The sequence below is a fragment of the Lissotriton helveticus genome, chromosome 10 (assembly GCF_964261635.1).
Source record: "Lissotriton helveticus chromosome 10, aLisHel1.1, whole genome shotgun sequence".
NCBI lineage: Eukaryota > Metazoa > Chordata > Amphibia > Caudata > Salamandridae > Lissotriton > Lissotriton helveticus.
The window spans coordinates 883589015-883611171 of record NC_136071.1 but is presented as its reverse complement, the minus strand read 5'-3'; the positions used below and the strand labels follow the sequence as shown (position 1 = coordinate 883611171).

The 22157-nt window shown below is 47.3% G+C and overlaps 1 protein-coding gene across 3 annotated transcripts in view; it reads left to right on the top strand.

Annotated features, from left to right (window-relative positions):
- Nucleotides 1-22157, top strand: part of KIF15 (kinesin family member 15) — a 927215-nt gene that overhangs the window by 67292 nt on the left and 837766 nt on the right. For all 3 annotated transcript variants that reach the window (XM_078663524.1, XM_078663523.1, XM_078663522.1), the window contains exon 2: nt 10691-10727. Coding sequence is in view for 2 of the 3 variants with exons in the window: in XM_078663523.1 (XP_078519649.1) it covers nt 10691-10727 (37 nt within the window). In the remaining variant the exon portion in view is untranslated. The remainder of the gene's footprint in view (nt 1-10690; nt 10728-22157) is intronic.

The following is a 22157-nucleotide window of genomic DNA, read 5'->3' as shown; positions in this document are numbered from 1 at the left end:
ACCACCTTGCATTCCCGCACCCAAAACCAAGTGCCTGCGAACTACCTTGATCACCCTCCTGAAAAAATGAAGTTTGACCTGCTTTCAGTTTCTCCATTGTCATCTTCTTTTTGGCATCACAGCAATCAATAGAATACTTCACTTAGGCAAGAATTGTGTTGCCGACAAATCACACATTTCTGAATATGCGCTATACTCTACGGATGGAATTCCAATACAAATGTAAAGAAAAACCTTATATACCTTTTTTGCAGGGGCTTCAGATCCACTATACAATCTATAAATCTTCTTCAGTTTCTCATAATATGCATGTGCCGACTCATATGGGTTTTGTGTTACTATCATAATTTTTTACCACTGTACTTGTGTATGGGTAACCTTTGTTTTGAAATGCTCAGTAACCCAATTATATTTATGTATAACGATTGGGGAAGGCTAATAAAGAGGAGCTTCCCTCTCTGGTTCTTCTCCTGGCAGCTGCCCTCAAATCCTGAGGCACACCAATTAAAATGATAGAATCCAAAACTACTTTTGAAATAGTCCACATTTTCCACCTTTATACTCCACTTATCAAGCTGCTCTCTGATCTTCTGGAAATTCATTGTAGTTAAGAAAAGATCCCTTCTTCACCAAGGTATATACACACATATGCTCCTCCCTTCACTCCTCTCAACAGAAATCCCTTTTCAATAACCACTTCACATTTAGACTAACATGTCTGTTTTTTTTCTTCGTTTTCACTTTTTATTTAAATTCAGGAGATTCTTTCCATTCTTCCCATCACCTTGTCACATCTTCCCATTCTTTATTACTGTTCAATAACTCTGTAAGATATTTTTGCAAGGATCGAAGATGCTGCTTTTGTATTTCACTTTGTTGATTTAATTCTGAATGTTTCACAAGTTCTTTTTGCTCAAACGACGTTTAATTGTTTAGCCAATTGCCCAAGCTTCTCAAATACATGTTGTACACCCTTTCGTGCTTCTACACCCAAAAATGCAAATTCATCTTGATTGTGCGTCTAAATTTTGTCACTGCGAATTTACGTTTCTGCCATCATTTCTAAATTCCTATTACATTTTTCAGTATCTATCTCCTCCATTTTCGTCTCACGTTGTGGAGACGAGCTAGCCTCTACCTTCTCTCTCTTCACACTCTGCTCCCCTGCTCCTATTTCTTCCACCTGCACTTGGACAAGAACCTCCTTATATGGAGATGGTCTCACTTCAGTCAACAATCTGTCCATAAACGTATGCTCTTCCCGAGAGTTGCTTTCATATTTCTTCGTCTCGTTTGTTTGTTTGTGTTTTATTTTTGTCATATTTTGTTTTCCTCTTGTCTGATTCATCTGTAATTGCACGCTAAGCACACCAGTCTTTTCTGATGGCATGCCTTCTTCTTTCATAAACACAGTCTGACATCTAAATTGTTAACCGCTTTACCAATTTGTCTTTTCAACATTCTCTTATGTGCTTTCTCATTTGCCATGTAGTCCCACTTAGTCAAGATTTCAGACTGTTCAGGTCTGGGCCGCAATTTTATCTCAAACGGGACGTGCCCAAAGTTCTCTCCTTTTTAACTTCAAACATACCATTCTCAGGAAATTGTTTTTTTATTTTTATTTACTTGTCTGCATTAATTCTATTCCATTTTTTAAACCACCGGCGCTTGTTCATAACTGAGTCAAGGAGCTGGTGTTCCAACGGGGGCAGAGTTTCTACTCAACTGGCAAGAATCGCAGACTTATTTAAAGTACACCCGTTGTAATCTCAATAATACATGTTTGAACCAAAAACACAGTATGTATTGTTAATAACCAATCAAAACCTTTGTCTGCCTACCGGTTAATGGGATAGAAAATCAAGCTCCCCACAGAAATGGGTAGCACCTCGAGCGCTTCTAGTCACGACAAGATAGGCTCTCACCCAGCAGCAATCTACCCTGTGAGACAGCCTATCTATCTTCGTGCACAGAATAAACACCACTCCTCCGTATTAAGTCTCATACACAACTAGACTATTAAGAATTTCATAAATATTTAACCTATAACCTGGCGCGATGCCACAAGCATTTAATTAGCAGGCAACCGTATAACGTTATCTTGAATTGTTAGATATCCATAAATATGCAACCCTAATCGATAAATCCAAAAGCCATTGCAAGTAGATTATATAAAATGGTAGTATCTCTTCATCAAAAGCATAATTTAAGCAGCTCTAGCAATTGCTGTAATACAATTTTTTGCATGTGCAAAACAGACACCATTGACATAACATGCTGTGTGGTTCGTGCAATACTAATTATTTCACTCCAAATCAAAGGTCGCAAAACAACACAGTTCGAGCAAGACATCTCCTCACACAAGGCCCTATTAATACTCACATAATTCAGGCCCTGACAGCACCAACAGGTACACCAGCGTTAATCCGAACGATTCCAGAGTTCTCTAACTTCTCACAATGTTTGGGGGTCAAACGTTTTCAGTAATTTTGTAAGTCTATTAGTTATTTAAAGTATGCAGATTAATGGGCATGATTGCCTGCGTTACTCCCAAAATGCTGTCAACACATTAATAAATCAAGGGTTGAGACGCAGGGGTATGGCCTTAAGTCTTGTGCAAATAAAAAAAACTTCCACAGAACAAAATTCAAAGTCAAAACTATAAAGGCTTGTTCAAATTTTGAGAATCATTATATAAGGCAAAAAGTAGTTAGTTATTCAAATTTAAAATCTGACTCAGTAAAAAAAATCAAATAATACAAATGCGAGAGGATCAATATATGGTCAACCTCCAAAGCAAGTAAATAGCCAGAGTGAATAATTCAGCAAGAGAACAAACATAAAATATTCTCATACATTTTAAGTATTAGGTCAATAGATTGGCTTGTGCTGAGTCTACTCCCTAGTACGTAAGCAGGAATTTTAGTACATCTCCCAATAAGGGCACCTTTTATATGTTTCAGGCAGTGAAAGCCACACGCTTGACATGTTGAGATTTGACACAAGATGGATGCAGTATTAAAGTTACTCATGCATAGACCAATAACTTATCAAGACAATATGATACATCAAATAGACAACACAACTGATTTGAGTATTGGAGCAGGCTCTGGCAAAGTCCCTTGAGTTTGATAAAAATACAGAAACATGACTTCCTTCTCAAGCAACACAAATTAATATATTTCGGTTTGAAAAACTATGCCATGAAATTAATTTTATTTTGCTTATTTTCTGAAATGGAAAGACATAGAAGAGAAACATGGCTGTAGGGAACTAATTTGTGTACTTTTAAAAGGACACTTCCTCTATCACACTAAAATGTATGTCAGTTCAGGCCGACTTCAGCGTAGTGATGTCAGTTGAAGCCCAGTTATGCTAATTGAAACTAAGGATTCTGTGTGGGGTTTCTGAGTGTACAGGAAGAATGGCGTCTGTGCTGGTAGCGGTAGGTACACGGTGTAGAGAAGTAATAATGGACGGTTCTACACGTCAGAGGAGACCCCAAAAAACCACTCCTTAAATACAACAGAAGTCCTGTGCACACGTTCTATCAAATATGTGTGAAAGTCATCAATGGTGAAAAGCAGAATAGAATAAAATGAAACATGGTAGACCCACATGTATGGTTTCTTTCCAAATGCAGTGTATTGACTCTTCTTTTCTGGAAGAGTGACATAAATGAAAAACAAACAACCAGCCAACACATGTTTCGACAAGTTGGCACTGGGCCCCTGACTCTTCAGGGCTGTATAGTTTCAATGGTATGGGGTTCGCGTTGCTGGTGATATTTCCGACCCGGCAATTACGGGTATGCGGGAGGTACCATGACCGATAATCCTGGTACTGAGTGAGGATCGGCGGGTACGGCCGTCTTCACGGCTATCTGGGTTTGCGCCTGGGAACGAGACCGGTAGTGTCTCAAGTCAAAGTAGTACCCGCTTGACGAAACACGTGTCGGCTGGTTGTTTGTTTTTCATTGATGTCACTCTTCCAGAAAGGAAGGGTCAACACACTTTTATTCTATTCTGCTTTTCACCATTGATGACTTTCACACATATTTGATAGAGCGTGTGCACAGGACTTCTGATGCGAACGGAAACTCTTTTAAATTCAACTATTACTTTCTATTAAATAAAAATGCATTCAAGGTATCACGACTGTTCTGAGTGATTATGGGATAGTATAATTTTCTCTTCAGACACTACAGCTGTGCAAAAACTTTGTTTGCACCTACACTTAAGCAGACATTCAATAACCGATTAGAAGACCGTTCAATTGCTGTGCTCTAACATTTCCGTTGTCCAGTGCAGCACCTTTGGGCCAAAAGCGCAAGCGGCCACAATTTATGGCACTTGTTCGGACAAATGCTCTAATGTGGGCCATAGAAAAATTGTGGATGATCTGGCGAGTGAAGGGACAAGTCTCAGGTGAGATTGTTGGAGACCTATATTTGGTATTGCTGTAAATAAAATTAAAATAAAAAAGTAAACTGGAGAAGGCAGAAACGTTCGGGTGGTTACTAGGGGAATTTGGAGGTGTATCACAGTCGTATATTTCAGAGGTATGTCTAATGCTGGAGTATAGATGGACTGGAAAATTAAGCTAATTCTGTTTATGAAAAACTAGCGACCCTTTCCTCTTGTCACTGTATAGAGTGATAACTTGTTGGTATCCGCAAGTTCAACTGAAGATGGAAAAATAAGAAGGTTGTCCATTAAGAAAACAGAAGAGTAATTGGCTTATATTTTGCAGCACTGATTTATGATGGGGCATAAAAATTGAATGCCCTAAATCCACTAAATCTTCAATCTATCCTGAATGAATCGATGCTTGCCTGAAAAACAACAATCAATGGATGAACACTAAATCCTATTGTACGTTGCGTATTTGTTGTTTTTGTGAAGAGGTGGCGATATAAACATGGTAAGGCGGAAGCTTAGTGTTGTAACATGTTTAGAGTATAGATGCATATAAAAGACAATATGCAGCAGAATCTTTACTGTATAAGGCAACTGTTGTCTAATTAAGACGGGCTTTCAAACTAATATTCTGCAAAACCTTACTACCACAATGTACTGTAAGCTTCTTGTAGCAGAGTTGCCTTTGCTGCATGCTCGCCCCGATTTATCACCTTTTTCTGGACTTTATGTGTACTGGTATCATGACTATGCAATATGACATTGCAATTCAATGCCAGAGTGCGTGTGCTATGGGTCTAAAATTGTCAAAATTGGTTGCACCCAAATGGTTTATTTAACTTTCCTGGCAGGCCATCTTAGACTATGCAGAAATTCCACTGGTAGCATGGATGTGGATGTCATATGTGGGCTGCAGTGTGTGCTTACACCAAACATACAAAATGTGTTCAGGGTAACAATTACAATAAGTCTAACCACTGGCAATCTCTTCAGTAGCCATCTACTTCACTCATCGTTTTTTTGCCCACCGTGCCACCTCAGTTTATACCCAGACATATGCAAATCAGTCTTGACCCTGCTCCAATGCTGACAGTCCAACTCGAACTTCCAAGCCAGGTCCTGCCTGAATCAGAACGATGGGTTGGAATGTTAACCCATTAGCTCCAATGTATTACTGTGGCATCAGAGAAAAGAAAATCTTTTTGGTGCTTACACCTAAAAGATTTTCTACGTGAGTATTGTGGACTAAGGAGACTCACATTCTACAACATTGTGGACTGAAAGTTTTATAATGTGTAGAATATGCTATACTTTCAGGTCCTTTGATTTTTGCTACCAGCGAGAATATTATTACATCCCTGTTATCTTCATTTCAAAGTCTGATTTATATGGAAGGTAATTGCCTCGTTAAAGGAAGCCCGTCTGGGCCCATTTGTGCACAGCGTCAACCAAACTGTCATTTTGGTCCGCGAGGAAGCCCCCCTACAACACCCATTTGTCTATGACATGTAAGGCATGCAAGGGGATTCTGCTAAAAGTGGGAGCCGATCTACTGGGGGGCACACAGGTTTTCTAAACTAACAGGCCTGTGGGTTAGTATGTAACCCATACTATACCCCGCCTCCCAGTTTATGGTTCCTATGCTGCCTTGCAAAATTAGGGGAAACTACTGCTTTGTAACGAAAAATACTTTTTTTATACTGGGGATTTTAATATTTAGGTTGATGCACCTGCCAACTGCCAACTCGCATGCCGCTGACCTAATCCGCTCTATGGCTGTGGTAGCCCTTGAACAATTGGTGACGCAATCCACTCCTCAAGATTGTCATTCACTTGACCTAATTTTTGCCCCATCCGGTCTTACCCAGATCTCCTTGATCTGGAGTGACTATTTTCAAGATTTTTATTTTGCATCCACCAAGAAGCTGATAATGCAAAATCCAATTGTTGGGCAAGGTTCTGCCTCAGCCTAAACTTTCCCACGAGGTGCTAGACCAGGCAATTGGTGTTTACCCTCTCTTCCTCACAGGAAACCCAGTGGAGGTATACTCTGCCTACCAGCACTGGATGTGGCAGGTCCTTGACTTGCTTCTCCTTAATGGGAGTGGGGAGCTAAAAGACTTCGACCATCAGCGCCTTGGTACAATATCACTCTAAAAGCTGCAAAAATAGAATGCAGAATATGTGAAAACCTTTGGTGTCTTGACTACTTTGCCAAGTTCAGAGAGAAATTAAAGTGTGCACTTGACTAGAGCCTATAAAAATTGATTGCCTCTGCTAGATCAGACCATTATGCTAAGGAAATTGTTGAGGCACCTTTTCAGGCACAAAAAGATATTTTCGTTTTGCTAACCTGACATGCATATCTTGAACATCCACACATTCCCAGACACTTGCCGATGGTCTTGCCAACTTCTTTGTGAATAAAATGAAGACTCTCATTGACAGTCTTGAATCTGATTCTGTAACTCCCACAGCAGGCAACCTAGCAGGTACTCCACATCTGGATACCTGCATGGACAAGGATAATAAAACTGATACTCCAATACTGATAGACCCTAAGGAGTTGGACTCTGATACATTTTTAAATATTGCCTCTGCTATTGGTTTGGAATTTGTCTGGATTCTCTCTCTCCCAGTGTTTGTAATGCAGTCTCATTGGGAGTAGGCGGTCCTCTACAGACTGTCTGCAATCTTTCCCTTACTGTAGGCAAAGTTTGTTGGCCTGGAAGAAGTCCATGTGGTTCCATTGTTTAGAAAAGAAAAAAAGCCTACAGCGGTTCATGCTATTTTGTCTAAATGTAGGCCTATATCTCTCTTGCCACTTCCCATCAAAATCTTGGAGAAATATGTTAATAAAAATATATTCCTTTATTAGAGTTTCACCATCTGCTAGAAAGAACCCAGTCAGGGTTCCTCCCTGCCACGGCACTGAAACTGCCCATGTAACAGTTCTGGATGACCTGCACATGGCAGCAGACAAAGGCCACTTTGTGATTTTAGTATTACTAGATCCATCTACCTCCTTGACACAATCAATCAAAATATTTAATAACCAAGTTACTTGCTATTGGGATAAGAGGAACAGCCTTGAGATGGTGGCAATTCTATCTGCAAAACTGAACCTAAGCCTTGTACCTTCCACCTTTTTACATCTGAGTGTAAATGTATGGACCAAGGGGTCCTGCTGGAGCCTATCCTTCTAGAGCCCTATCCAGTTCAATGTCTACCTCAGACCCTTGGCACAAATGATCAGGTCACATGCAATGAAGTTTGAGTTACTCGAACATTCAGATAATTGTTTCTGTTTACCCTACTCTACCTACTCAATGAAATACTCCACAGTGCATGTTGGACATATCAGCATGGCTTGGTCAAAACAGTCTCAAATTCAAAGCAGATAAAAATGAAATCATGTGCTGCTCCATGGATAGGCCTATTCTCCTTGCCAATCATATTTGCCTTCCTCAGGTGACTATGCTAAGATAGCCTTTGCATCAGTCCAGAATCTGGGGCGTCCACCTTAAAGAAGAACTATCCATCAACCTTTTCAAACTTTCCTTCTCATGTTTTTCCCTTTTGAGGGTCCTGCAGAAAATCCATTGTTACTTTCCCAGCCATACTCTTATCTTTGGTTGTAGAATCGGCAATCAGGGTTTAATCCATCACCATTCTTTAGCCCACTCTGCCACCCCAGTTCAGACATGGCTATATGCAAATCAGTCTGACTCTGTGCCTCGTCAGCTAGGGACTCACGTCTGAGCATACCCTGCCACACTTATGGCGGCCAAAAGCGGTACAAAAGGGGTTGGTGATGGACGGAGCATTTGAACCAATCAAACACTCGCACCCAGTCAAAAGGTCTGGGTTTAATCCATCACCATTCTTAAGCCCACTCTGCCACCCCAGTTCAGACATGGCTATATGCAAATCAGTCTTACTCTGTGCCTCATGGGAACAGTCCAGCCCGAACTGCCAAGCCATGCCTTCCCTGGACCGGAAACAAGCTTCCGAGGACCGGTTTCTGGCATTACAGCCGTCTTCAGCCCGGCTTGCTTGAATCCAGTGGCAAAGTCAGCAAGGGACTCACGTCTGAGCTTACCCTGCCACACTTATGGCGGCCAAAAGCGGTACAAAAGGGGGTGGTGATGGACGGAGCATTTGAACCAATCAAACACCTGGGGTGGTGTGGAGTGCAAAAAAACGATGGATTTAGGCCCAGATCTCTGTACTGGGGTGAATGTATGACATTGTTCTGCATTCTGTCCATCAACTCTTGTTTTTGCATTTGTCACCCCGAGTGGGATGGGTATGCTCAGACGTGAGTCCCATGCTCTCCACACCACTGGAGTCAAGCTATCCTGGCTGAAGACGGCTGATAGCCAGAAACCGGTCCTAGGATGCTTGATTCCGGTCCAGGAAAGACATGGCTTGGCAGTTCGGGCTGGACTGTTCCCATGAGGCACAGGGTCAAGGCTGATTTGCATATGGCCATGTCTGAACTGGGGTGGTGTGGAGTGCAAAAAAACGATGGATTTAGGCCCAGATCTCTGTACTGGGGTGAATGTATGACATTGTTATGCATTCTGTCCATCAACTCTTGTTTTTGCATCTATTTATTTCTAGGCATTTTGGTGTACCAAATAGCCCAGTGGCACATAACATCCATCCTTATTGCCTGAAGGCCAGCTACTCTAGTTCATTTTTTGATGAAAATCTATTTAGTTAGGTAACCGTCCTCTCTATATTTATTTCCTAATTGCTAAGCCAATCTTGTGTATCCCATCAACCTGGAAATCACTAGGATACTGAGAAATGTAAATGATAGTGCACCAACAGCAATATAATATTTTACAGGTGTCAGATGATTTTTCTCCTAGAAATTTGATGGCAATTATCTGGCAAATGCACCATTTTAAAACTCGCCAGATGATTAACTTTGCCCAAAATTTGATGGAATTTGACTACAACTTGAGATGTAGCTTGCACATTTTCCATGAGGAGACTGTATAAAGTAGCATAAAAAGGAGTATGCAAAGCTAGATCAGGTGGGTGCAGTTTTTTGTGTGTTTTTCTAAGCTATGAAATTCTTTAGCATACTAGCTCATGCTTCACTTTCTAATGTTTTGTCATTTTTATAAGATTCCCTGGAAAAAAAATGTATTATCCCCATTCTGAAGCTACTGGATTTTAGGCACGTGTGACCAGCTTTTATCTTTCTACAAATGTTTTATGGTAACACAATTTTTTATGTTCTTAATTTTTTTTTAAATCCGCAGTTAGCCTTAAGGCCTGTTGTGACTAATTGAGGTGTTTTTTCTTTTCTTGTGTTCCAGTATATAGGGTTGCGGGTCTTTCTGTGGAGTTAGGGTTTCTCTGCTCACCTCCTTACCTTTTACAGAATCAGTATACATCTATTCTTTTAATATATTGTGCCTTTATTATTATGTACTGTACAAGTGATTTTTAAGTGTGAGCTGTCAATTATGTTACATTTCGGTATATTGTATTGTTTTAGATTACTTTTATGGTTTTATGTAAAAAGAGAATAAAGTGTATTTGGTTAATTGAGTCTACGGCCCCACTGGTCTATATGCCTTTCAGCATACAAAAAAGTGATGGCTGGAATGCTTGAATTAATGTCAGCCACTAATGATATTCGGGCAGCATACCAATCCATTGCTATTTAGCACACTATGCCATCTCCGTTTGGACCCAGCCATATGCAAATCAGCCTCGACCCCGCCCCAATGGGAACAGTCCAATACGAACTGCCAGGCCAGTTTCTACTTGAAATGGAACACAAGCAACCCAGGACCAGTTTCACCCTAGTCAGTGCTCATCATCTGGGTACAGCTTGGTCTGGATTGCGGCCCTGAGTAATTACCAGTGGCAGATAAGAATTCAAGCGTTCCATCACATTTGTCTATACTACTAAATGCCTTTCTGCCCACCAGAATTCCCTAAAGGCTTGTCTGCCTCTGAGTACCTAGAGGCGACTTTGATCTACTGATGGACTGCAATGCTGATAAATGTTCATGTGATCAGATGCAGTGAAAATTAGCACTTGGAGAAAAAAATGAATATTTGGAATCCTCTTTTTAAAATTAACACGTTGGGCTTACTTGTACGGGGCCTACAGAGAATCAGCAACATGGTGTTGTAATGCTTAATTCTCGTGCTTGGCTTCTTAAACAATCCGTATCAACGTGTTTGCAGTGTCGTTTTCTCAGATAATTTTAAGTATTCTAACATTTTGTATTTCTTTCCAGGAGAGTCTGGTGATGCACCACTGCTTCCTTCACCAAGGTAGGATGTTCGTAATGGATGGAGTTTGATGTAAAAGTGTCCTTGTTTTTAAAATCCATATCTTCCCTTTTTTTTGCTTTTAGATATGCAGGACGAGATATCGGTAGATGGTACACATGCTATACATTCCTGCAATAAATTGGCCCTGATATTAAAAAAGCGCAGACGTCTAACTGCTAAAAAACGTGTTGCCCCATCAGTGTAATGATACGTTCTTCTTCGAGAGGAAGCACGCGGACACCATGTATATATGTAACCATTCTTTATTCTCGAGAGGGAGAGCCCGGGCAACCGCTGCTGCCTGTGCCTCATAGTGTCCCCCAAAGCTCCGCCTCCCCCATCGGGCATAGCGGTGGTCACGTCGTGCAGAGCAACTTGAATGCGACACCACACATCTTACTCGTTAACAACATGACACTGATTAACCAATAATACCTCTGCATGCTGTTTGCTCACTGATATGCAGAGTTGTAGGTCTATACACACACACACACACACACACACACACACATATATATATATATATATATATATATATATATATATATATATATATATATATAATATTATAGTACTTTTATATATTCCATGGGTAACACCACTGTCCTGCTACTGTGGGTGCGCATGAGAGGGACCTATGGTGCCTGTCCTTCCCTAGGTGGGAGCTGTTCTCCCTAGTGCGCCTCTCCAGGCACTCATAGTGTTAGGATGAACCCCTTTGCATGGTGTCAGGGTTGTCTGTGCCATTAGTTGTCTGCGGTGGAGTGTGCTGTGTGGAATCTGGGTTATTCCTTTCTGCTCGGTTGCCTGCATCACCCCCCGCTCCCCTCATCGAGCTGGTCTGCTGTGTGCCTGAGGGGCAGCTCCCATTTTCGTTGTCCGACTCCCATCCATGATCTCCAGTGCTAGTGGGAGCGATGACCTTGTTCCATCTGACAACTTTGTTGCATTTGGCCATCCTGGTTTGTGACCACACTTTGCCATTGCTCAGCAAGGCCAAGTGTGCAAAAAGGTTCTCTGACTCAAAGAGGCTTGCTGAACTTGCTGTCTCGTTTCTTCACCAGGTTGCCCAGTTTTACCCAGACCCAATCTCCCACTGCTATGGAGACTTCTTGCACACTTTGCGTCCTATAATAGTTAGACTTTGTACATTTTCTGTGCCTTCTCTATGTTGCTTCTGACCACCGCTGGCGATGCTTTGCAATTGCAGAGTCATCCACACTTGGTTGTCTCTGGTGAATGGTTCCCTGTCTCTAAGGATCTTGAACGGGCTGTATCCAGTTAGGGTGGGTGTCATGCGATATACCCACACTGTGTTCTGGATTTCCTTCTCCCAGCTCTTGCTTGCGCTGATGGCTGCCTGAACAGAACCCATTAACACTCTGTTGGACCGTTCTGCTAGGCCCTTACCTGCAAGGTGATACACTGGCGTGTGTTTAGCCCTGGCTCCGTTCCTCCGGAGAAAGGCTCTCCACTTCTCCGAAGTAAACTGTGGGCCATTGTCACACGTCATAATTCTTGGAATGCCTTCCCGTAAGAACGCGTCGGTGAGGAAAGAAATGACCGCATCCGAATCCGCCTTCTCGCAGACTTCCACTGCTGGCCACTTAGAGTATCTGTCAACTCCAGACAATCACGTATTTGGTTATCCCCCAAGAGTCCAGGACCGGGCCTAAAATGTCGATCGAAAACTCCTCCAAGGGATTGGTGGGTGTGGTAAACTCACCCATTGGAGGCCGGAGCATGGTCATGGATTTGTCTGCCTTGGCGCAGTAGTCGCACTCTCTGACATACTTCTCCACTGTGGTGTCGACGCCCGGCGACCAGTACGACTGTTTCAGTCTCCTCTTTATTTAACGATTACCAGGTGTCCTTCATGTGTAATGTGGAGGATGCAGTCCACTAGCTCCCTCGAGTGAACTACTTTGTCCCCTCTGAGCAAGAATAGGGCATCGTCGCTGATGGACATTTCATCCCGTACCTCTCAATACTTCCTGAGGTCGTCTCGCACGTCTCTTCTCTGGCCATCCTTGTGTGACATACGTTTTTACTTGCAAGAGTACAGAATCCCCATTGTATGCTGTCAACCAATCTTTTGCACTGAAAACATCTTCATGGTCGGTGGTGAATGCGACCTGGTACTCGTCCCATACACCGTTTGTGGGCGCCTCCTCCATGGCAGCAAAACGACTAAGGTAATCTGCCACTTTGTTCTTGGTCCCTGACAGGTACTCAAAATCATAGACAAAGTTTCATAGTCTGAGTGTCATCTTGGCGATGTGTGGGGTTGCCATAGCATGTTAATTAACAATAGGAGGAGTATCACCAGAGAGACTCGTGGATTCTTAATGGGATGTGTTTTGAGAAAAGGAAAAGATTCTTCCTTTTGTAAAAAAAAACCCTCACTCACCAGCCTAGTGGTGATATGCTTCATCATCGGGGTCCACCCTGATGACCGAGTGCCATCAGGGTGTGCTACAACACCTGAACTACAGTGGAGCTGGATTGTGGGTGTTAGGTGCAAAAAAAGTGTGTTAAAAATTGTCCTGGTTTAACTTAGTAAACATTTTTTTATTTATAAGTAACTGGACAATGTTAAAAAGAAGTGTGGAGATACTTTGAGGGTAATTATGACCAAGAGTATCTCTGTGGGTGGTCTGGTCTACATGTTTCAACCTATGTGTGGAAGTTACCAGGTTTTCGTCAGGAGCAATAAAAAAGAAAGTGGACGGTCTACACCCCCTAAAAGGTGTATCCGGTCCTAAATTCTTGTGACCATATAAGCAAAAAAGTCTATCTGTGTAAGCTCCTGCCAAAATCGTCGGGCTTTGTAATAAAAAGACCCGTTGGGGAAAAGGAAAAAGCAATCATAAATATATTCAATTACGTGACTCTAACGTTGTGGTGATTCGCACGTGTCAACATGCATCATGCCATTCCCATTATGTTCCAGTGTGCAGCCTGCCTTGAGGTTCAGGGGGCTTGCTTGTAGGTATATCGACTATGCGATGCTATAGTGTCTCTGCTAGGTAACCCCAGTGGGGTAAGGAGCCATCAACATACGCACCGATCAATACGTGTGTGAAAAGTGGCTTTAATTTAGTCACACGCGCGTCCAAACTGTAGTGGCGTGCTAATACATCCTCTCAATATTATGTGTGAGGACGGTATGAAAACCATGCAATTTTTACCAGTGCTTCGAACGGACAGACTAGGACCAACATACGAACAAGACCAACAAACGAACAAACATTACGGGTTAATTGGCCATTCTTACTCCTTTTAGGTGTCTTGTGGCTTCGTAGGGCAGGGGATGGGTAATCCTCAGCTAAACATATTCTGTGGGTCGTGGGAGAAAAGAGATGGGTTTAAGCGCTATTAGTCAGGGGCCGCGTGGTGGTGCGGTTCGTAGCGCAGAATCCGTGCTCTGAGGGTGGAAGTGGAGAGCATCAGGGCTGTAAAGGAAGGGGTTACTTACAGTTCCGCTGTGTGAGCGACGGCTGTTTACCCATCTGCCATGTCCGCTAGACCTGCTACAATGGCCGGTGCTGCCATGGTTTGTTAAGACCAGAGCTGGGTTCCGGGGTGGCCGTGGCTAGGTCGCGGTCACGTGTGGGTTGCCACGGTGATCAAGGTGTGTAAGCCTCACGGTGGCCTGAAGTGATCAAAACTCAGCAGCCGAAATGAAGCGCTGCATGAGAGTGTTAAAAGGCTACACTCGCATATTTATTTATAGTTCCTCAATATGAAGAATAAAAAGGCGAAAGTTACAGGGTACTGCCGGGGAGGACATTCACAATGTGTGCGTTGAATAAGTGCGCTTCATGGGGTCCGATACTCCAGGAACGAGTACACATTTGGCATCTTTGGGATAGAGTATCGGGATGGTGGAGAGAAATAAGTGGATACTCTCTGCTGTCCATGGGACAGGTGGTGCAGGGGGATACCCAATTTTTGCATATCTCTATCAAAATGCTATTACATAGAGGTCATTACACAAGTGTGGGAGTGAAGGACCCAAAAGGGATGGCTACGGGTGTGGTCACTGGAAACCGTACCGATTTATAAGGGGGAGGAGGGAGGGATGGTCAAAAAGGGGGGGGGGGTTGGGGTTGGTTTTGACCAGTGGTTCAAACATCAGGCTTAATAGTTGTTCCATGTTAGAGGAAGCAGCTTTATGGAGACATAGATAAGGTGGCTGGTCATTGCAGTTAGAGCTGCAGTTAATCTGGGATTTGTTTCAAGGTCACTTAAATATTGAGGCCCAAGGAATGTTATCATTTAGTCCAATTATGTTTGTGGACATTCTATAAATCCATCGTTGCTCTTTTTCAAAGAGGCGATTGTGTAGGTTGGGTCCCGGTTTGACATGCTCAATTATTGTCCATTTCATGTCGTTAGGGGTGTGGCGCGCTGTCAGGAAGTGTCCGTCAGTCTTGTTGCATTCTTTTTGCAGCGTATGGTACTCCGGTGTTCGCTGATGCGCTGTTTGACCTTCCGTGTCGTCATACCCACATATGGTTTACCACATATGCATTTGATCAGATATATAACATTGCTGCTGTTGCAATTTGTGTGAGATCGTTGTTGCCAGATTTTGCCCTCTTCCAGATTTAGTGTCTTTGTGTTGTCTGTCAGATGGCAGACGCTGCAGTCGCTGCATCGGTAGTGTCCCACTATGTCTGGGAGGCCCCAGGCTTGTGTGATACTTTGAGCTGGGCTATGTGTGATTTATTTTGGTCTTGTATTCACCAAGGTGTCTTTTAGACTGTGTGACCTCTTGTAGGAAAACAGTGGCCATAGCATGACCACTTGACGTATGGACTATGATCAACGGTTTATGGTCCATTCTGAGTGTGAACCGGGAGCCCCAGAGATACTGCCGAAACTTCTCCATAGCCCAAATGGACGCCAACATTTCTTGTTCAATGATGTTGCACTTCTCCTCATTCTGGGTCAGTGCATGTGAAGCAAAGCCAATAGTGGTTTCCGTACCGTCCGTGGAACGTTGGGACAGGACTGCTCCGAATCCCTTCTCACTGGCGTCCGTCGTCAAAATGCTTGGAGCAGAGTTGTTGTATCCCTGCAGGGAAATGGCGTCGCAAATGTCCTTTTTAGGTTTCGCCTGGCGTCGGAGCTCCTAGCTCCGCCCAGGAGAAATCTTATGTCCCTACAGTGTAGGGCTTAGTCCCACCCTCTGTTCCATTGGCTAGCTCCATAAATGGAGGCTAGCCATTGGAACAGAGATCTGTCTGTCATGGCCGGACCAGATTCGTGGGCGTTCCCGAGATTTTTTCGCTCTCCGCCTCTGCGATGTCGTCATCGCGGCCGTGGGCGGGGTTTATTTCTTTTGCTCGTCGAGGCTTGTTTTGGCCATTCCGCGCCGACCGAAGTCCAGGTGAGTTGCTTTCAGCCTCCATTCCCGTAACGTAATGCACTGCATAAAATCGGGTCGGCTTGGTTAAGATTATTTGAGTTTACATTTGAATTGATTCGTATATGTTTTCCCCGTGTTTCATTTGCATTTTATTAAAGAATTTGTGCCCACCGTTCATCTGTAATTCTACATGGAGTTAATTTGTGTTTCGGGTGAATACTGTTAACAGACGTAACCTGTTTGATCCCCTTTAATTATTAACCCGTTGTAGGCTCGTGTACCTAGTCCTCTTTTGAGTGAAACAAGGAGTGGAGAGTGGAGAGTGAGTGCAGAGAGAGTGGCGAGGGAGTGGAGAGTGCAGAGGGAGTAGAGTGCAGAGGGAGTGGAGAGTGGAGAGTGCAGAGGGAGTGGAGAGTGCATAGGGAGTGCAGAGTGGAGAGTGCATAGGGAGTGGAGAGTGCATAGGGAGTGGAGAGTGCATAGGGAGTGGAGAGTGCATAGGGAGTGGAGAGTGGAGAGTGCATAGGGAGTGGAAAGTGGAGAGTGCATAGAGAGTGGAGAGTGCAGAGGGAGTGGAGAGTGCATAGGGAGTGCAGAGTGCATAGGGAGTGGAGAGTGCATAGGGAGTGCATAGGGAGTGGAGAGTGGAGAGTGCATAGGGAGTGGAGAGTGGAGAGTGCATAGGGAGTGGAGAGTGCATAGGGAGTGGAGAGTGGAGAGTGCATAGGGAGTGGAGAGTGGAGAGTGCATAGGGAGTGGAGAGTGGAGAGTGCATAGGGAGTGGAGAGTGGAGAGTGCATAGGGAGTGGAGAGTGCATAGGGAGTGGAGAGTGCATAGGGAGTGGAGAGTGCATAGGGAGTGGAGAGTGCATAGGGAGTGGAGAGTGCATAGGGAGTGGAGAGTGCATAGGGAGTGGAGAGAGGAGAGTGGAGATGCATAGGGAGTGGAGAGTGCATAGGGAGTGCAGAGTGCATAGGGAGTGGAGAGTGGAGAGTGCATAGGGAGTGGAGAGTGCATAGGGAGTGGAGAGTGCATAGGGAGTGGAGAGTGGAGAGTGCATAGGGAGTGGAGAGTGGAGAGTGCATAGGGAGTGGAGAGTGCATAGGGAGTGGAGAGTGGAGAGTGCATAGGGAGTGCATAGGTAGTGGAGAGTGCATAGGGAGTGGAGAGTGCATAGGGAGTGGAGAGTGCATAGGGAGTGCAGAGTGGAGAGTGCATAGGGAGTGGAGAGTGCATAGGGAGTGGAGAGTGCATAGGGAGTGGAGAGTGCATAGGGAGTGGAGAGTGCATAGGGAGTGGAGAGTGCATAGGGCATAGAGAGTGCAGAGTGCAGAGGGAGTGGAGAGTGCAGAGGGAGTGGAGAGTGCAGAGGGAGTGGAGAGTGCAGAGGGAGTGGAGAGTGCAGAGGGAGTGGAGAGTGCATAGGGAGTGGAGAGTGCATAGGGAGTGCATAGGGAGTGGAGAGTGCATAGGGAGTTGTTGGACAGGCCACATGAAGGGCTCGCTCCCTCCCCGCAGGACAGGGCCCGGGCCACCGTCAGCACCATTGCCCGGCCCAGCCGCCATCTTGGACACGGCACCACGCGGCCGCGCGGCCTCAGCCCGACCCCAACCCTGGGCCTGGCCAGGCCCCGACATCCCGGCACCACCCTCCACCCAGGAGGTGAACGGCCCACTTGGCAGGTCAATGGGAGTACGAAGTGTCGATGGCTCTCCCCCGCCAGGTGCCGAGCACCCCCAGCCTCCTTGGGCGCTGGCTCCGCCCCCCTGCTGGGTGTCTGGACTCCCTCATCCCAGACCTCCCGACCTCCAAGAGCGAGGGTCCGGACATCAAAGGGCGCCAGACCTATAACTGAGGCAGCCCCAGGACAGGAAGGCAGTTGTATCCTGGAGTCGAGAGACACCGAGAAGAACTCATCCTTGACGGACTGCTGGCGCTGCCACAGCCCTGCCTTGTGAACTATTGTCCTGCCTGCTGGCGCTGCCGCGGCCCTCTGCAACCTTCATCCTCGTGGGACCTGCTGGCGCTGCCGCGGCCCTCTGCAACCTTCATCCTCGTGGGACCTGCTGGCGCTGCCGCGGCCCTCTGCAACCTTCATCCTCGTGGGACCTGCTGGCGCTGCCGCGGCCCGTAGTAACCTCCATCCTCGTGGGACCTGCTGGCGCTGCCGCGGCCCGTTGCAACCTGCATTCTCGTGGGACCTGCTGGCGCTGCCGCGGCCCGTTGTAACCTTCATCCTCGTTGGGACCTGCTGGCGCTGCCGCGGCCCGTTGCCACCTACGACCTCTTCGGGCCCTGCCGGCGCTGCCGCGGTCTGACCCATCCGAACACCGAGCTCGAGGATTGTGAGCTATCACCGTTACACCTCCGTACCCGTGGGTACCAAGACTGTCCCGCTACCCCCTTCCCTTACTAGAGACTAGAATTGAGAGGATCATCGTGTCCTGATCGCCTTGTATCGTACCACTCTACTACCAGAAGTGCCTATAAAAGGTGTTACCCTGATCTTTGTGTGGTGTCCATCTGTGGGGGGGAAGTTACCTGTCTGTGCGATCACTGTGCTCGGCCGACCCTTCAGGTCTCCGTCTAACATTGGTGGCTAGCGGCGCGATCCGAACCAACGCGTACCGTACAGACAGTAACTCACCCTACGACTAAAACCACAATGACGACCAAAGAGAGCGGATCGGCGGAGAAGTTCCAGATGGAAAAGCTGGAAGAATACAACCACCGAGAGCTCAAACAATTTTGCATGGACTTAGGCATTGCTACCACCGGGCTAAGCACAAAAGAAGACTTCAAAAACGCCCTAGAGGCCTGGACGGAGACAAATACCGCAACCCCCCGGGACCCCGCAGCCCCGGAAGTCAACACCACCCGGACGGAGGAACGGAGAACAGGCCCCTCCCATGAAGAGATCCAAGAGCGGGAAAAAAATAGATTACACGAGTTAGACTTGGCACGACTCAGATTAGACGGAGATTTGAAACTGGCGGAACAAAAAATAAACTTAGAACACTTACGGCTCAGAGAAGAGCGAGAGGAAAAACAGAGACAGAGAGACCTCGAAGAAAAGAGACTGGCATACGAGCACGAGTGCAAACTAGCGGAGATAGAAATACGCAAACTGAACAAAAACCTAGGGGTGCCCGAGCAACCGCACTCCCCGGGTCCTACCGAGCAGAAGGTCCACATCCCCAAGGATGTGGTCCGAGAATATCACCGGAACGACGACATACAGCAGTGGTTCAAGGCCTATGAGATTGCCATGACCGCCCACCGAGTCGCTCGAAGTGACTGGGGAGCCGGTCTATGGGGGAGATTCGTCAACGAGGGTCGTGATGCCCTGCTGCAACTTCCGGACCATCAAATGACGTCCTATGACCACATGAAGGCCGCCCTCCTCAGTCGATATGGACTTACACCCGAAATGTACCGCCAGAGGTTCCGCAACTGCACCCGGATCCCAGGTACGACGTGGTTGGAATACGTGAACTATTTCAGCCGAGCCTTCGAGGGGTGGATCAAGGGTAACAACGTAACCACTTACGAACAACTCTTCAATCTCATTGTGTGGGAGCACCTCTCCAACAACTGCTTTGTCGAGCTCAGGCAGCACCTCCTCGACAGTAAATTGACTGAACCCCGGCAGCTCGCCACCGAGGCTGACCGGTGGGAGAGCACCCGAGTGGCCCGGAGTGGGCCGAATGAGCATAACAGAACCAACCAAGGTCACCATCGTCCCCGAGGAGGAGGAGGAGGAGGCCCGGGCCGGGGCAGAGACGCCGCCCCGGCCGCACCCACTAACGCCACCCCGGCCCCAGCAGGCCGGGGAAACCCCCCGATGCGCCCGGGGTTCCGAGCTAACGTGACGTGTCATCGATGCCAGCGAGTCGGCCACTATGCCAGTGACCCGACCTGCCCGAAGAACCAGGCCCCGGGCCCCGCCAAATGGCGGCCGCCGCCCTGGGAGAAGAACAAGTCTCCGAAGACACGGAGACCTATGAGTCGGAGCAGTTTGAGTGGGAACCCGCCGCCATGACCCTGGCATGCCTAGGAGGAAGAGACATGGTCCCGCGGACTCCCCTGCCCGCCAACACTCGGAAGTACAGCCAATGGGTGAGCATCAATGGGCGCAAGGCCGAGGCCCTGCGTGACACCGGGGCCAGTGTGACGGCCGTCCGCTGTCACCTGGTAACCCCGGAACAAATCCTACCAAACGTACTTTGCCCCGTCCGATCGGCAGATAACTCAGAGAGCCTGTGTCGGATGGCCTGCGTCCCCTTCGAATGGGGAGGAGTGTCCGGCATGCTGAAAGTAACTGTCCGTGACGATGCCCCCGTAGACTGCCTCCTGGGGAACGATCTCGAGAGCTCCCCGTGGGCCGCTGTGGAAAGAAGAGAGCATCTGGGGATGTTGGGTCTCCCGGACTGGGCGTGCGTAACCACCCGGTCCATGGCCACCCGCACCATCCCTAGACCAGAAGAACCAGAATGGGCAGCACCTCCGCCCTCGATCACTCCAGAAGAAGACTTCCTCCAGACCGACCACCCGGACCCCACCCCAGAGGGGTCCACACAGCCCCCCGAGCTTCCCGACCTGGCTCAGTGGCGTCAAGAAGGGGGGCCCACCCAGGAACAATTCCGGCAGGAGCAAAAGACCTGCCCCTCCCTCGAGGGATTGCGACAGCAAGCGCTCGCCCAGAGCCAAGGAGACACCACCGGGGCCCACTGGGTTTATTGGGACAATGATCTCTTGTACAGCGAACAGAGAATCGCAGAACTGGGGGCCGGGCGAGTGCTGGTGGTGCCCCTCCACTTCAGAGACTTCCTGTTGAACCTAGCCCATGATGTCCCCCTGGCCGGGCACCTGGGCCAAGACAAGACCTACCACCGCCTGGTGACTCACTTTTTTTGGCCCAAAATGAGAAATGACGTATCCAACCATTGCCGGTCCTGCCCGACCTGCCAGGCCAGTGGGAAGAGCGGCCGCAAACTCAAGGCACCCCTACAACCATTCCCCGTGGTGACCACCCCGTTCGAAAGGGTGGGAATAGACATTGTGGGGCCCCTGGACCCCCGAACAGCACAGGGACATCGCTTCATCCTGGTCCTGGTGGATCACGCTACCCGCTATCCTGAGGCGGTCCCCCTTCGTACGATAACAGCCCCAGTAGTGGGTCGAGCCTTGATGGGGATCTTCTCTCGAATGGGCTTCCCCCGGGAAGTCGTCAGCGACAGGGGTACGAACTTTATTTCAAAGTATATGAAATCCCTCTGGCAGCAGTGCGGAGTCACTTACCGATTCACCACCCCCTATCACCCCCAGGGGAACGGACTGGTCGAGCGGTTCAACCGCACCCTCAAGGGGATGATCATGGGACTGGAAGAACCCCTACGCCGCCAGTGGGACGTGCTACTACCGTGCCTCCTCTTCGCCTACCGAGAAGTCCCCCAGAAGTCCCTCGGCTTCAGCCCCTTCGAACTCCTGTACGGACACCCCGTTCGCGGGCCTCTCAGCCTAGTGAAGGAGGAATGGGAAATGGCCCCCCTAAAGACCCCTCCGGACGTCTACAAATACCTCCTGACCCTCTGTAATCAGACCCGGAAATTCAGGGAGATCGCTAAAGCCAATCTGGAGGCCAGTCAAGAGGACATGAAGAAGTGGTACGACCAACATGCCTCCTCCATCGAGTTTGAACCGGGTCAGCAGGTATGGGTGATGTCCCCCATCGAACCATGTGCCTTGCAGGACAAATGGACGGGGCCCTTCAAGGTGATCGAGCGCAGGAGCCCCGTCACCTATCTCATCGACCTGGAGTCCCCCCGGAACCCCCTCCGGGTCCTCCACGCCAACCGACTCAAACCCCACTTCGTGCGCTCAGAGCTCAGCCTGCTGATGGCTACCGACAGTGGCGCGGAAGGAGACTCCGAGCCCCTCCCTGACCTACTGAGGACCCGGAAAGAGATGGTTCGGTGGACGGGGTCCGACTCTCTGAGGCCCTGACCCCAGAGCAGCGTCAAGATTGCCGGGCCCTCCTGCTGCCGTTCG